The sequence below is a fragment of the Coloeus monedula genome, assembly GCF_965178545.1.
Source record: "Coloeus monedula genome assembly, chromosome: 2".
NCBI classification, from domain to species: domain Eukaryota; kingdom Metazoa; phylum Chordata; class Aves; order Passeriformes; family Corvidae; genus Coloeus; species Coloeus monedula.
In genome coordinates, this window is record NC_138782.1 from 59713598 (window position 1) to 59727899 (window position 14302).

Genomic DNA, 14302 nt, shown 5'->3' on the forward strand with positions numbered 1-14302 from the left:
TAACCACTTGTTCTCTTCCTAGTGTAAGGAACATGACTTGGCCACAATTAACCAGCTGCTAGAGGACCCAAAGTTGACAGCAGTGAAGTACAGAGAGTGGAGGAGCACAAATATCATGCTGGTCCAAGATATTTATCAGCAACAGGAGGTCCAGGACATGTCCACAGAGAATTGTGAGGAGCAAGAGATGACTCCACAGCCAATCACTGAAAGTGCTATTTGATCAATGGCACATGGCAAGATTTTTCTCCCCGGGTCTTCACGTACAAGCAATTTAAGCTGCTGTACTGGAGGTTTGTTTTTTGCAAGTGTGCTTCAGAAGGAAAACAACCCACTCTCCAAAGTTTTGAATGCTCTTGAAGAACTTATTTAATGTCAAAAGGGCAAGTTCACCAAGGTAAAAAAGCATGCCTGAACTTGGCCTGCGCATGTAAGTCGACTACTTAACAAAAGAGGCAAAGAAATGTTTTTCGGTTTTTGGAGAAGAAAACTGTAAGTGTCCAGCTCCTGGAGGACACAGAACTATGGAATATGTACTGTATAAATATGAGATCATTGGGATTGTTTTAACCATGCAACTTACCTTGAAATGAAGCTAAACTGATACCAACAGGATGTAATCTACTCTACTTTTACCCTCTATGGTAACCTGATGTATGCATTTTCATCTCTGCACCCATTTACTTTCACCACTCTACCAGTTTAAACTGAGATAAGTAGAAGAGTAATTATGCATTAATTGATGCTATAGACAGATGCCAGGCACCCTCTTTGGGCTCTGCCTGATGTTTAATGAGTTTCAAGTTTATTTATGGTCCAGACCAAGAAGGTACTGTCTTTCTACATGAAGAAGAGGTCTCTCAGTTTTGCTAACATGTAATTTACTCTTCAGTGAGACAAGTTTCAACTTTTTTTACGGACTTGGAAGAATTCCTTTCTTATTTTTGACAATTGGGAGTATACAAGGTACAAGCTCATCCCAGAGTCCAGCTTAAGGAAGGTGATCAAGTTCACAAGGCAGAAGCTAAATAACTAAACTCCTAATGTGGACCTGGAAGTGTAAAACAAAGCTGCAAATATTTTTGTAAATATATGTAATTTTATGGCTTATATGAATGTGACTATGTACTGTATAGATGTTTTATTTATATATTTATATATGCTGAATTTCCTAATATAAATAGGCACATGCGGACCAAGGCCACCCAGATGCGAGTGCTTACAGATTGACTTGAAATGCCTCTTTGTTTTGTGTTCCATTATAGATCACAGTAACAGCTCTACAGCTGAGACTGCCCTGAGACATCTGCTGTGACTCTTTCTTCTGCTTTTATAGCTTTGAGTTTTAGATGAAGAAAATCTGTTCAGTTTAGGGTCTGAAAAAAAGGTTTTCTAGAAAGTTTCAAGATTTCCCTTTGGGAGAAAAAAAAAAAAGAGATTTTGCTGCAGGATCATGATATTTTGGCTTCATTGTCCTCAATACAAGGTTTTGGGTTTTTGTCTTCCCCTCTTCTGAAGTATAAGGAATTTTGCAGGGTGTTGAATTTTGAAAAGGAAGAATTACCCCACTATCCTCAAATTAATGCCACTACAGCAACTGTGACAATCTGCACTTCTGTTGATATTTCATAAAGATATTTTTTGTCATTGGTTTTAATACAGTTTATCTTTTAAAGCAAAATACACTATAGAGATGCAGCCATATTCATTTGTCTTTACACATTATATGTTTTATCATAGCTTGACTGAGAAAAAAGGTAATGGTGTTAGTGGGAACATGTGAAATCTTTTCCACCTGTGTAGTGATTAGTTTGACTGTTGATATTGCATTTTTAGTACTCAGCAGCTTTTCTTTTAAAATACAGACATGGAAATAGATGAAAATTACTAAATGGGGAAGCAGACAGAAAACCCTGGATAGTTACAAAGCTATTCTTTTCAGGAAATCATCATATAAGCAGTGATTTCATCACTAATTCTAACTAGAAGTTAAGCTTAATACCTGATGTAATTTGGTTTAGAGTAATTGCATCTTAAAAAGGGAGCCCATTTTTAGGATACTTTTTTTGTTTGTTTGTATGGATTTTTTTAAAAATAATTCTTCCACCATTCCCATGGAAATGCTGTCAATTAACTTCTGAGAGCACCCTGAAAATTAGGAGTGTAGGGATTAATCTACTTGGTCCATTTCATTTTTAACTGCCTGGTGCTAAGTAATTGATAAGTACTGGAGGTCAAATTATATGTACATTTTCTATCACACATGTGAGTTTCTCACAAAACAAAGCATGTAAACGCCATTTTTCTTCAAAAGCATCTTCACTTAAATGTTGAAAAGAAGCACATGCTTAAGTGGCCTGTTCAGCTGGGCCAGACAAGTCAGTGCCTTGCAGTTCTGAGCAAAGTCCTAGTCAACTCCATTTGCTGAAGTAGATTTGCAGTATACAAAGAAAAGCGCTATGTGGCCTGTACGTGCTGTGTTGGCTCTTTTCACACTGTACTTGTACAAGCACATACACAACAGCCTTCCCAAATAGAGAGACAAACAAATGCCCTTGGACTGCCCAAGCTCTACTATTGGTTCTGACGGATTACATAGCCTAAAATTGCTTTTAAATTACTCTCTTTCAGATGGTCAGTAGATAATTACTCTTGAACTATTGAGGCTTTGGAGACCTGCTGAGAATGGGCTCTATCACCTCTTAGAAAAGAACAGAAAATTCTTGAATGGGGTTACTTTAATCCAGTTATAATTTTAACAAATTTCTGTGTTCAGGAAAACAAATGTATGGGTTTTATGCAAGTACTGTGCAGGAAGTCTAACTCCACTCTCTTCAGCTACTATATAGACTCAAAAAAATGAAAAGTGTGAAAAATGCAAAGTGAAAATTGCAGTAAAACCGGATTAATTTTCTGGTATTACTAATTACTGTGACAGTTTTTGCCTGGGTTTATCACAAGGGGTTGCCCAGCAGCGTGAAAGCCATAATCAGAGACAGAATTATGCACAAGCTGACAGCTACAGCGGGGAGCCACCTCAACAGGAGAAATTTGGACAAGTTCTTGCTCTGCGCAGTGATGCTTGGAGTAATTTGTGTTTCTTGGTCTGGATTTGGAAGACCTGCACTATTGACTCATAGCATAGGGAGCTGTACATCCCTAGTGTGTGAATGTCAAGAAGCCTTCAACCCTCTGCCTCAAGGGACTTGTTTTGTGTACTTTTTCAGGAGAAAGTATGTGTGCATGGATATGTGCACGTGCACAATTTTTCCTCTGTCAGTAAAGCCAGCTGGTGCAGTAAATGCAACAATGGAGATTTTGGAATTCCTAGTAACAATATCTAATTTCAACTCTTTCTGCAGCTTTTCTGGAAATTGAATCTCTCTGTTCTGGTGGTGTACATCTCATAAGATACCAGAATGAGGTGGGATCACATTTCCTTTCCTATAATGCAAGAGATTTCATGTGAGGATTGTGAATAATTTTTACATCTAGCTCTGATGATTCAATAAATACTAGGGTTTCACCTTGTCATGGTTTTAAGTCCAGCTGGAGATGGAGCACCATGCAGTTGTTTGCTCAGCCCCCCTCTCTTTTCCCTCCCCATCCCGGTGTAATGGGGAGGAGAACTGGAGGAGAACTTGTATGCTGAGACAAAACCAGTTTTTTAATTTAAAATAAAGTAAAACACAATAATAATGGTAAACAATAATAATGATAATAAAAAGGAAAGAGACCCAAACAAGTGATGCACAATGCAATTGCTCGCCACCCACTGACCTGCCAGATCCCTCTTCCCAAACCCAGATCAGGCCCCCCTTCCAGGTAACCCACCTGGTTTATATACTGGGCGTGCTGCTCTGTGGTGTGGAACATCCCTTTGGTCAGTTTGGGTCACCTGTCCCAGCTGTGCTCCCTCTAGTTTGTATTTTGTGTACTTCCTCACTGGCAGAGCACAAGACAAGGGAAAAAGTCCTTGACTTAGTATAAACACAACTTAGCCAACAACCAAAATATCAGCGTGTTACCAATACCACTCTCATTTGGAATCCAAAACACAGCACTGTACAGCTACTGAAGAAGAAATTAACTGTACCCTAATTGAAACCAGGAATAAACAGGAATAAATAACATGCTACTTCTCTTTTTTTTTTTGCAAATAATTTTAATTTTGGAGGAAACCTTCATATTGAGAGAAAAGGCTGGTTTGGGACAGCCAAAGAGGGAGGGGAAGAAAAAATGTGACAGTATTTGATTTAAAACTGTGTGGAAATTCAGAATTTAAAATTATTTCTAACTTGGAAAAATTATGGGGTGTTACATCTATTGTGTGAGCCTGTAAGCTTACATGTCTATTACAGATTTAGTATGAAAACCTGTAGTTTTAAACTCTTCAGGTAGCAAAGGAGCCCATGTAAGCATGCATCTATGAGAGGAACTCCATGTGTTGTGGCTGGGGTTTGGGCTTTGGGCTTTTTTTGCTGTTTTGCTTGTTTAGTCATACAAAAGTAACCAATTGTAATGATGGTCTGGGCTTACTTCATTTATATGAGACATGTCTTTCTGTCTAACAGGAAGCCAAAGTGGTTTTCTTATAGTAGTAGAGCCAAAGTGGAATTTCCTGTTTTGTGTGGGGCATTTCAAAGCAGCAGACATTTTAAGATGTCAGTGAGCATTTCCTTGATGCTTGCAGATTTATCCCATTTTGGTTTGCTTCACGCTGCAACATTCTTGCATTTTTTAAAAACTGCCTTCATTATGAACTGAAACAAAATTTGAGGTGAAAAAAGGAAAACAGAACAGAAAAAGCTCTGAGCTAAGATCGTGCTGACATCCACATCTCTGCGTAGGGTAATGGGAGCTAAGTTTGCCAAAAGGTAAGAATTTCAACACTCAGAAAAGATTGTAAAGTGTTGAAAAGAATACTACATTCCTTGAAATTCGCTGTGGGAGAAGTTCCAAGACCTGTCTGCTCTGGAAAAATGAATATTTTCCTAATTTATTTCCTCCTGATCAAAATCCAGAGGGAGTGGTTTATAAGCTGGCAGCAAGCTAAAGATGAAATATGCATGTAATTCATTGATAGCTCAACAGTGTTGATGTATGATCTGGAAATGATGGACTTTAGATGACTCAGCCTGTAACACACAAAATCTATTTCTTTGGGAAAGCACTGTAGCTACCAGTGTCTGTAGCTTATGCACCCCATCTGGTCCACATGAGGTCCATTTTGAGGATGTAGGTGAATGGCCTTTCTATAGGGAAAATATCTTGTGTCATCATACCATAGCTTAGGAACCACTCCCTGTATCCTAGATACCTTAGGACCTGCCCAAATTATTCTGACTCTTGAAGTTGCTTATGGCAGTTTTATCTTCTCCCAGCTTAAGAAAAAAAAAAAAAGGATATGAAAACACATCTCCCACTCCCACATGAAAAAAAAACTAGCACTAGTCTAGCAAAGATTCATGTAAGTCACCTTATTTATGAGCGTTTAGCAAAATAACTCACCTGGTGAAAAGCCATTTGTGCACGCAAATAGCAGTGCTCTTGTGCAAAGCTTTCAGTGCAGGGGACTGGCCCAAGGGAAGAATGGGTGTGTTTGAACTGCACTCTATGTAGAGAGGGAAAGTCATGCACAGAGGAATATTTGCAAGGACATCTATCAGGCAGGGGCAGGGCCTGCAGCACCATGAAAGCACATGGAACCCAAATTTGGTATTTTACCTGCTGAGCCTTTTTTTTTCTTCACTGGTTTAAAACTCACAGCATAATGTTGGCACTCAGCGCTGCCTTTTTACTGCTTGTTGCCCACACGTGTGAATCGATTTTCATGGAATGATGCACACATCTTGCAGAATGAGAGCCTTATGTTTGCACTTGTCAATTAAACACTGAAATGAGAGAATATTTTGCTCAGCCTTTTTTTTTAATTTTCACTCTTGATTTTTTCAGTTTACTGCAATAAAATAAATTTTTGCTGGTTCTTTGAACAAGCTATTTCCCTGTGGGACTAATATTATTATTAAGCTGTATAATCTGGAACCAGGAAGAGTCAATGAATGGTTTGACTGAGGAATACCCTCTACTAGTTTGCAATGTAATATTTGAAACTGCTGTTAAATTAGTTAACTCTAATTGGTGGTTGTAGGCATGCTTTAGGAAGATTGGTCTCTTCCGACAGGTATGAGATGTTATTGGATTTTTTTGGCTCACAGAGCAGCCTGTTTGCATTAAAAGAAGATTGGGATTTTTGTCAAAAGGGTTTCAGTTTAGCTGGATAAGCCAGACAGGTCGCAGTATGGTGAAGGTGTGTTTCCTAGGAAATGAGCTTGTCCTAAGGGCTCAAATGAAGGAATAATATCCCTGTCTCTGTCCCCTCTCCTCTCCCAACCTTCTACATGCTGCCACTGCTTGCTTTGGGCTAGTCAGCTCATCATTTGGCACCTCTGTCAGCTCAGCCATGTCCGGCAGCAGGGAACAAGCACAGCAAGCTGGATACTCATCTGCAGCGATGATAACTAAAATTGCCTCATGGAGAGGTTCAGTGCCTGACAGAGTCCTCAGAAGGGCAGCAGCTGGATTCTGTAGGCAGAACCAGAAGGAAGAAGAGCTGTGTAAGTGGGAGGGAAGAGGGGGACATTTTCCTCTCAGAAGCAGAGCATTAGCTTGGCTCAGCTTCCCACAAAGTTATACCTTTGCTTCTACCAAGCAATGATTTCTCTTTTTCCCACCTGCTAGACAGGGAGTTGTGAAGACAACCCGAGGAAACAGTTTTCATGTGATCTCAGCCTGTGCTCTTGCTTTCAGTGACTAATGCACGGCCAAACATTTGGTTTCTGGGCCTGAAAGCCAAATTCTACAAAAGAGCATCCAATGACATCTTTCCCTAGGATCCTTCCTGGTATGCTTGCTGCGGGAATGCTGACAGGAAAGGCAGTGGGGCACCATCTGCCTACCCTTATGCCTGCTGTAACACCACACCTCACTGGCTCCGGCTGCCTCTCGTTTGGCTCTTGCTTTTGCTTTACACCCTCTTGTGGTGGTACAAAACACAAGCTGTTCCAAAGTTTTATAAAGGTATCATTGAGTTACTCATTATGATTTGAACATTTGTCTTTTGTCTGCTTAAGAAAACCCGCTGGGCTTTATTGGGCTTGCTTCCTGTGAGCTTGGGCATTCCCTGTGAGCTTGGGATGAGTATGATCACTGGCAACAGAAGAGGGCAAATGCTCCATCCCTGGCATCTGACCCTATTTCATCACTGCTTGTTTTGGAATGGCTCAGTCGTCATTCTTCTTATTATTGTGGCTTTTTATTATTGCTGGAAGAAATTGCCTACTGTCAGTGAGAAAGTTCCTGTATTATCTTCTTGTTCTCAAGAGATATCCTCATTGTCACTAGGGGATGTTTCATACTGTCTAACAGAAGCCTTGGCAGTACATGGGATACAGAGTACAGTGACAAACTGCTGTTATTTTGATCGGGAAACGTGCATCTTTCCCCTTTCCACTTCTTGGCAAGTGGTGTCAGTCTTGGGCAGACAAGTTCTTGTACAGCTGGTGGGAAAACACAGCTTCTGCAAACGGGTCTCGGCGTGTTCCTGATGAAGAAAACTTATCCCTCAGCACAGCCTGCTGGCTGCTGGCAGCACGACAAGCAAGGGGGGAAATGACAGGTTTGTATGTGAGAGGGGAAACAAAAATAAGAGGTTTTGCTGCAGGATCCTGGTTTTTTTTTTTTTTTTCATTGTCCTCAGTAAAAGGTTTTGCGTTTTTGCCTTCCCCTCTTCTGCATGTGTACAACTGTGTAATGGTCTCAGCCCACATTTGAGGAAGTTTTGCAGAGAGGTGACAGCATTTACTGCAGGTGTGAACATGGAGGTGCTTCTGGGACACCAACCCTCTGCAGACCTGAAACAGAAGCAGTAAAATGAAACCGAGGTCAGTCTGGGGATAAAGATGCTCTATGAGGAAGAGTGAGTGAACACCTGAGTGGCAAAGGCAGACACAAAGAAAGGAGAGCTGGTAAATCTGGGGGTGTGGAAAAGGGGTAATTTTGCCTGTGGAAAAATGGGTGGCAAGAGATCAGCGGAACACCACAACTGGCCATACAACTAATGTCTCAGAGGGGAGGATTTTTAGTAGCTGGCTATTTAGCATCCACATATCTCATCCAGCAATTTGTCAAAGCTGTTTTGCAGAGCACCCTGAGGGTTCAGATGTCAGAGATTGTTTTATGGAAAATGCAGTTAAGGTCCATAGTGTGTTTCTGTCCCTTGTGAAATGTTCTGCACATGCCTGATGAAACCCCAAAGCCACTATCATGTTGTGTCACAGGAAAACAGCTGAAAAGTCAGAGGCATTTCCAATGTCCTCAACCCTTGCAATGGCAGCCATGTCCTGGTAATGGACGGGCCTGCCTGTGCTCTTGCAGCCCTGTTGCTGAACTAGAATGTTTGTTTCTAAGGTGCATTTTCCTAAATCTTATTTTTTTACAGACAGTAAATTCAGTTCACCTTGGCTAGCATTGCTGCTGTTACAGCAGCAATGAAGATGACTCTGATAGTAGTGTCATTGGCTGTGAAATTTGGAAATTTTGCTCTACAAATGTCAGGAGGAGCTCCAAATAAGATTTCATACTCTTGCAAAACACACATATCACCTTCCCAGATAAATGTGATATTTCATCATGAGCATAATTTGTTTTCTGTGAAGCAATTTATTCTGTTCATCTTGCTGATGACAAATTGAGGCAATTCAGGTGGCTGTGTTGTTGCTGAAATGGGTTTTCTAACACAAGAAAAAGAATGACTTATGGTGCTGATATTATTTGGAAGAAGCAGATGAGAATCTCAGGACTGAGGCAGCAAACAAAGCTCAGCACTTTGGAGACAATGACACAAATGATATCTTGAAAAGAGGATATGGAAATTTAGCTCATTAGAGAGAGAAAAGAAGCCTATCCCATAAGGAATCAGAGAAATGATGAAGGCAGAGTTTGTGTGACAGCACTGTTCATACAAAAATCAGTGTGTGAAATAACCCCTGGGAATAAAGTTCAGATGCAGGAAGGTATTGACTGGTTGAGGAGCACAGCTGGTCTGGAGGATTGTAGGGTGACCTGGTTGGGCTATAGCCCAGGCAGGACTGGACAGCTCATCAGCTGACATCAACTAGCTTAATGACACAAGCTTGGCAAGAGGATCCCATGGAAAGAAAAACACAGGATGCAAAACTACCTTAGTTCCTAAGTTCCATTTGTTTCATAGACACCACCTGGCAAAGTAAGCAGAGCATCTAGACATAGTAAAACCTGTCTTGGTGTCAAGACAGGATGGGAAGGTGACATGAGGGAAATCACAGTAGGTTCAGTTCCCAATGACATGTTTGTATGTAGTAGGCAGCTGCAATAGGTCAGCACCCTGGGCCTGAAACATGATGGCACTTTTGGCAATGTTCACAATTCAGTTTCTCCAGCCTTCAGTCTTCCAACGATTTTGCTGCTTTGGAAGATATGAAATCCCAACACATGGGTTTACACCTTCCCTGATATACTATTTACATCCTGGGTAGGAAACGTTGATAAATTCTGTTTATAGCTTAAGGGAAGCTACAGAGACATGCACAGCTGCCTAGCAAGACATGGCTATCTCTGGATGCCATCTGCAGCCTCCCAAAGTTTCACAGTAAAATGACTTTGGATGAGGATCTTTGCAACCATTTCATACTCCTACTTGTCTGTCAAAATTTACAGTAAAGATCAGAAAAATAACTATACACAAACCTGTATTCAGTTCTTAATGTAGCATCAAATTAATTCCACTGCACCAAATTAACCCTTGGCATTAGCTGAAGAGAGAGATATGTGTTTTCCTTTGATTCAGTGAAAGTTTTGGAATAATTTGTAGCTGCAGTATCAGGCTAAATTCCTAAGTGCTACATTCGTGAGGAATATAAAAGTAGTGTAGATCAAGATGAAAGAGAGACATTTATTGTGTATTGCGCCAATTAATAATTTATAATCCAGTAGGCTTTTCTGGAATACACATAAATTTGCACATACCCACAGATTCACAGATTAAGGTGCAACAAAACACCTTGAATTTGAAGAAAGCCCGTAAACTATTGAACACTCACTGTATTTTTTTTCTTCATAACACTTTTTATATAACATTTTATTTCACTGTTCTTTTCATCATAAACTTAAAAAAAAGAGTAATGCTTCTTTTAACACTCTCATTGATATCTCTGATAAAAGCCCAGCAGCAGCCATCAAATACATTATTAGAAACTATGCATTCAAAAGGAAGAATGATTTCTACAAAAGAATAGGACAAGAAAGAGCGTTGCTGCCGTGTTGGAGAAGAGGCAGCAGTAGTTCCACTGAACTTACACCAGACAGAAGGTAAAACAGTAACAGTGGGGGAGCGGAAAGGGGAAACCTTATTAGGACAGCCTGTGGAGATAATCACCTATGTGACATTTAAAATTTGCCCTAAGTTGTACTCCATTACAGGTAAAACTGCATAATAAATTTACCTATACTGTTTACTTTCTTCTCCTCACTCACTTCTAGACTGTATTTTATTACTGACTTATGTTAGTTTAGGAGATTTGCTGAAGTTTTGCCATTGTTACCTAAAATCTACTGCAACTAGGGACCTGTATTAAGCCAAAACACTGTGAGGATTTCTTTAGATGGTGTTTTGCTCACAACCCTCAAAGGCAAAACCACCAATCCAGAGATTTGAAAGCCAAGCCCAAATGCTACAACCTTCTGTTCAGACTCTCTACAGAAGCACTCTGCTAGTCTTTTACCAAGTCCAAGTGGTCCCAACACATGATGTTTTGCTTTAAGAAAAGTGGAGAGGGTGGGTATTCTTGACTCAATAAGTTGAAGTCCCATTATACTTTCACAATAGTTCTGTCTAAAACATCTCTAGTACATGTATTTTCACAGGGGAGCCACCTGAATTGGCCACTGCTTCACTTCCTACCAATTGCAATCCTTTCCTGACTGTTTAAAGACCCCTTGCTATTAAAGGGACTAAAACTTCCAACTGGTGAAGGGTCTGGAGCACAGGTCTTAGGAGGAGTGGCTGAGGGAGCTTGTGGGTATTTAGCCTGGAGAAAAGGAAGCTTATGGGAGACTTTATTGCTCTCTGTGACTGCCTGAAAGGAACTTGTAAGCAGGTGGGGGTCTCCTCTCCCAGGTAACAAGAGATGGGAAGAGAGGAAATGTCCTCAAGTTGCTCCAGAAGTTTAGATTGGATATTAGGAAAACATTCTTCATGGAAAGGCTTGTCAAGCATGGGAATAGGCTGCCCAGGGAAGTGGTTCTGATCCCTGGAGTTATTTAAAAGATGTATAGATATGGCCCTTGGTGGAGTGGTTTAGTGGTGGGCTTGGGAGTGCTGAGTTAATGGCTGGATTTGATGACCTTAGAGGTCTTTCCAACTCAAGTGATTCTATGTGATTCTACTTCAGCTCAACCAATAGACAGAAGTACAGGTAGTGTGTACAGTTACAAGTTCATTACCAGAGTAATTCCACTGGTACTTCTACTTTCATACAATGAACATGGGGTTTCTCTGCCCCATCTAGTGCATGGTTTTCTTGGGAGAGAACAAAAGCTTTCTTACAATTATCCCATATTCAACTTCCAAATTACAGAGATGATGATGGCAGTATAAAAGGAACATAAATGCACTATTAAAAGCTTTTAAAAAATTAGTCTTCTGTTGCTCCATAATGAACTGCATTAAGCCAGAGACCATCAGCACAGGGGGAGGTTATAGTTATTAGCAACACCAATGGGAGGCCTCCTGTTCAGAGTTCAACTGGTGATATTTATCTTCTCCATTGCCAAGAATTAATGTCAATACATGACATTCTGATCCATCATAATTGGATACTTTGATGTGGTCTGATCCTCTCTTGAAAATAAGAGTCTCATAAACATTGTATAATAGCTTTTGTGTTAGTGAGTGTTATGATGCTACCATTCTCTGTTTTTATCTAATAGCATTACGATACATGGAAGCAATTTTGATTTGTAAATCTTTCAGAGTAAGAAATTTTGTCTGCCTTCATCATCAGACCCCTTATCACATTTGGATCTACCAGGTTGTATTTATCCCTCTGACTCAATGTACAGGATTCTGGGAAGAATGAGTTCTTCTGATGCTGCCTACTGACAGCTTTACAAGAGAAAAATAAAATAGATATTTACAGAAAGAGAGTGTGACAGTAAATTGATGTGCAGAAACAACGTGATGCATCATTTACTTGTGAAGAGTGTATGCCTGGAGCTTGCCTGCTCCCTGTTCTTTTGTCTTCTGTTCTCTGGAACTTTAGATACAAGAAAATATCCCAATGAAGGAATACAATTAAATTTGAACAGCCTGTATCATCTCTGCACTATTGCGTAAACCAAGAAAACATTTAATATAAGAGGTTGAATATGTACATTCGCAGCATTGGTAAGCAGTGAGAGAGAATTCAGATTATCCTGAACTAAACTGCACCTTATTCACAAATATATTGCCTCCTTGAGAAATTGAAAAGAAAATAACTAGTTGTTAGAAATCTGTGGTGGAAAAAGAAAAGGAGAAGAATATGATCCCATGTCAAGTAAAATGTTCAGTCAAAAATATATGAAAGTACAAGCACTTTTGCCTTAACTTCATTTGACAAAATGTAGTACATGGAAGCACTAATCAAAAGAAAATTTAAAAAACATAGGGAGAAACAGCAGCTGGTCAAATTAGGAACTGGATACCAGTAAAGTGTTGATCTTATCACCTGGTTTGGAGATTTCAGTATTGGCAATTCCTAGATGATATATTTTTCAAGCTGTTAACAGTCCTGACACAACAGTTATCACTTTGATCCTTGTAGTGGGTTGAACCTGAGTTGATGGACAGTCTTTTAGACTAATGACGCTTCTCACAATTTACATATTTAAACCGCACGGAAAGGCGGGAGTTGCCTTTCGTTCAAGCTGGTCTGCCTGAAGGTGGGGGGGCTCCGAGCCTCCAGGCCCCGCTGGGCTGGGGCCCCTGCCCCCCCTTTCCCAACGCTGCGGCACTGACCCTGGGCCGCTCGGGGGGGAACTGTCCCAGAGCTGCAGGCAGCTATAACCAGCCATGGACTGCCACACAGCCAAACCCATCCGGCATGGCTTCTTGGGAACAGGCAGGCCCTTATCCTCTCCACACGCAGAGCCGGCAGAGCCAACAGGAGCCAGCGTAGCCTCCTGTCTGCAGCCAGCACACTTCGTGCTGAACTGAAGACACCACGCAGCCAGCAGCACAGAGGGAGCGAGGCTTTCCCCACCGTAAAGGCTGAACAAGAACACTCTTCAGCATGGCGGTGTCAGAGTCAGAGAGAAAGAGAAGTGAGTCACGTGGGACGGAGCTGGAAATGGCGACGGGAGAAAAGAGGGCGGTGCCGCGATTCTGGCGCGCAGCTTAAAAGAAACCTTCTTGCATGCCATGGTAAGAAACTGTAATATCACAAACAGTTTGTCTCTTTAATCCATTTGGAGTACATGGGGGGATGGAGAATTCACGTGTGGCCCATGAAGATTGTGAAGAGTGCCTGTGCCAGGCTATATAGAAGCAGTGAGAGGCTTTTAGAGACTTGTGGTGAAGAAAGCCTTTGTGTTCAGGCCAAAATAACTCATCCTTAAAAAGATTAATAACCCCATGTGATGGGGCTCATGTTTTGCAGTGTGAAGGAACTGTGAGATTTTTCATGGGAGAGATGTTTTACACCACAGCAGATTGTTTCTTTCCGGGTGGGTCTGCTGTTGGTGGCAGTTTGGGAACCATATGAAGCAGAAGAAAACCCTTTTTTTCCTTAAGCATATGAAAGAGACTTTTCAAGAACTGCAACACCGACTAACATCCCATGTTCTGTTATCCTTTGTGCAAGCTGGGTAAAAGGAGGAAAGTGCTGGAAGGGGGGGAAGAGGAGGTTTGCTTCAATTTCTTGTTATTTCTTTTTACTTTTAATTCTATTAGTAGTAAAACTCTTTCTTCGTACTGCAACTGTGTAAGTTTTGTGCCTGCTTTGCTTTCTCCTAATTCTTATCCCACAGAAAGAAAATAAGTAAGTAATGGATATTTTGAACTAAACCACCACAATCCTACACATTGAAGAAAATGTTTGATACAAAGCAAAAACTGAAAGAACGTCTTTCCGTTTATTTGTACGAAAAGGCTTTCAAGAGAACATGATCTTAAAAAATTAGTTCTGAGAAAATAAAGTAACTCAGAAGTAGGTCACTGAAAAAA

The 14302-nt window shown here is 40.7% G+C and overlaps 1 protein-coding gene across 1 annotated transcript in view; it reads left to right on the plus strand.

Moving 5' to 3' along the window:
• IPCEF1 (interaction protein for cytohesin exchange factors 1) overlaps positions 1 to 223 on the plus strand; it is a gene marked incomplete at both ends in the record, with an annotated part of 41469 nt that extends 41246 nt beyond the window's left edge. Inside the window, one exon of the mRNA XM_082276745.1 lies at positions 23 to 223. Within this exon, the coding sequence (XP_082132871.1) occupies positions 23 to 223 (201 nt within the window). The remainder of the gene's footprint in view (positions 1 to 22) is intronic.
• Positions 224 to 14302: the final 14079 nt, after the last annotated feature.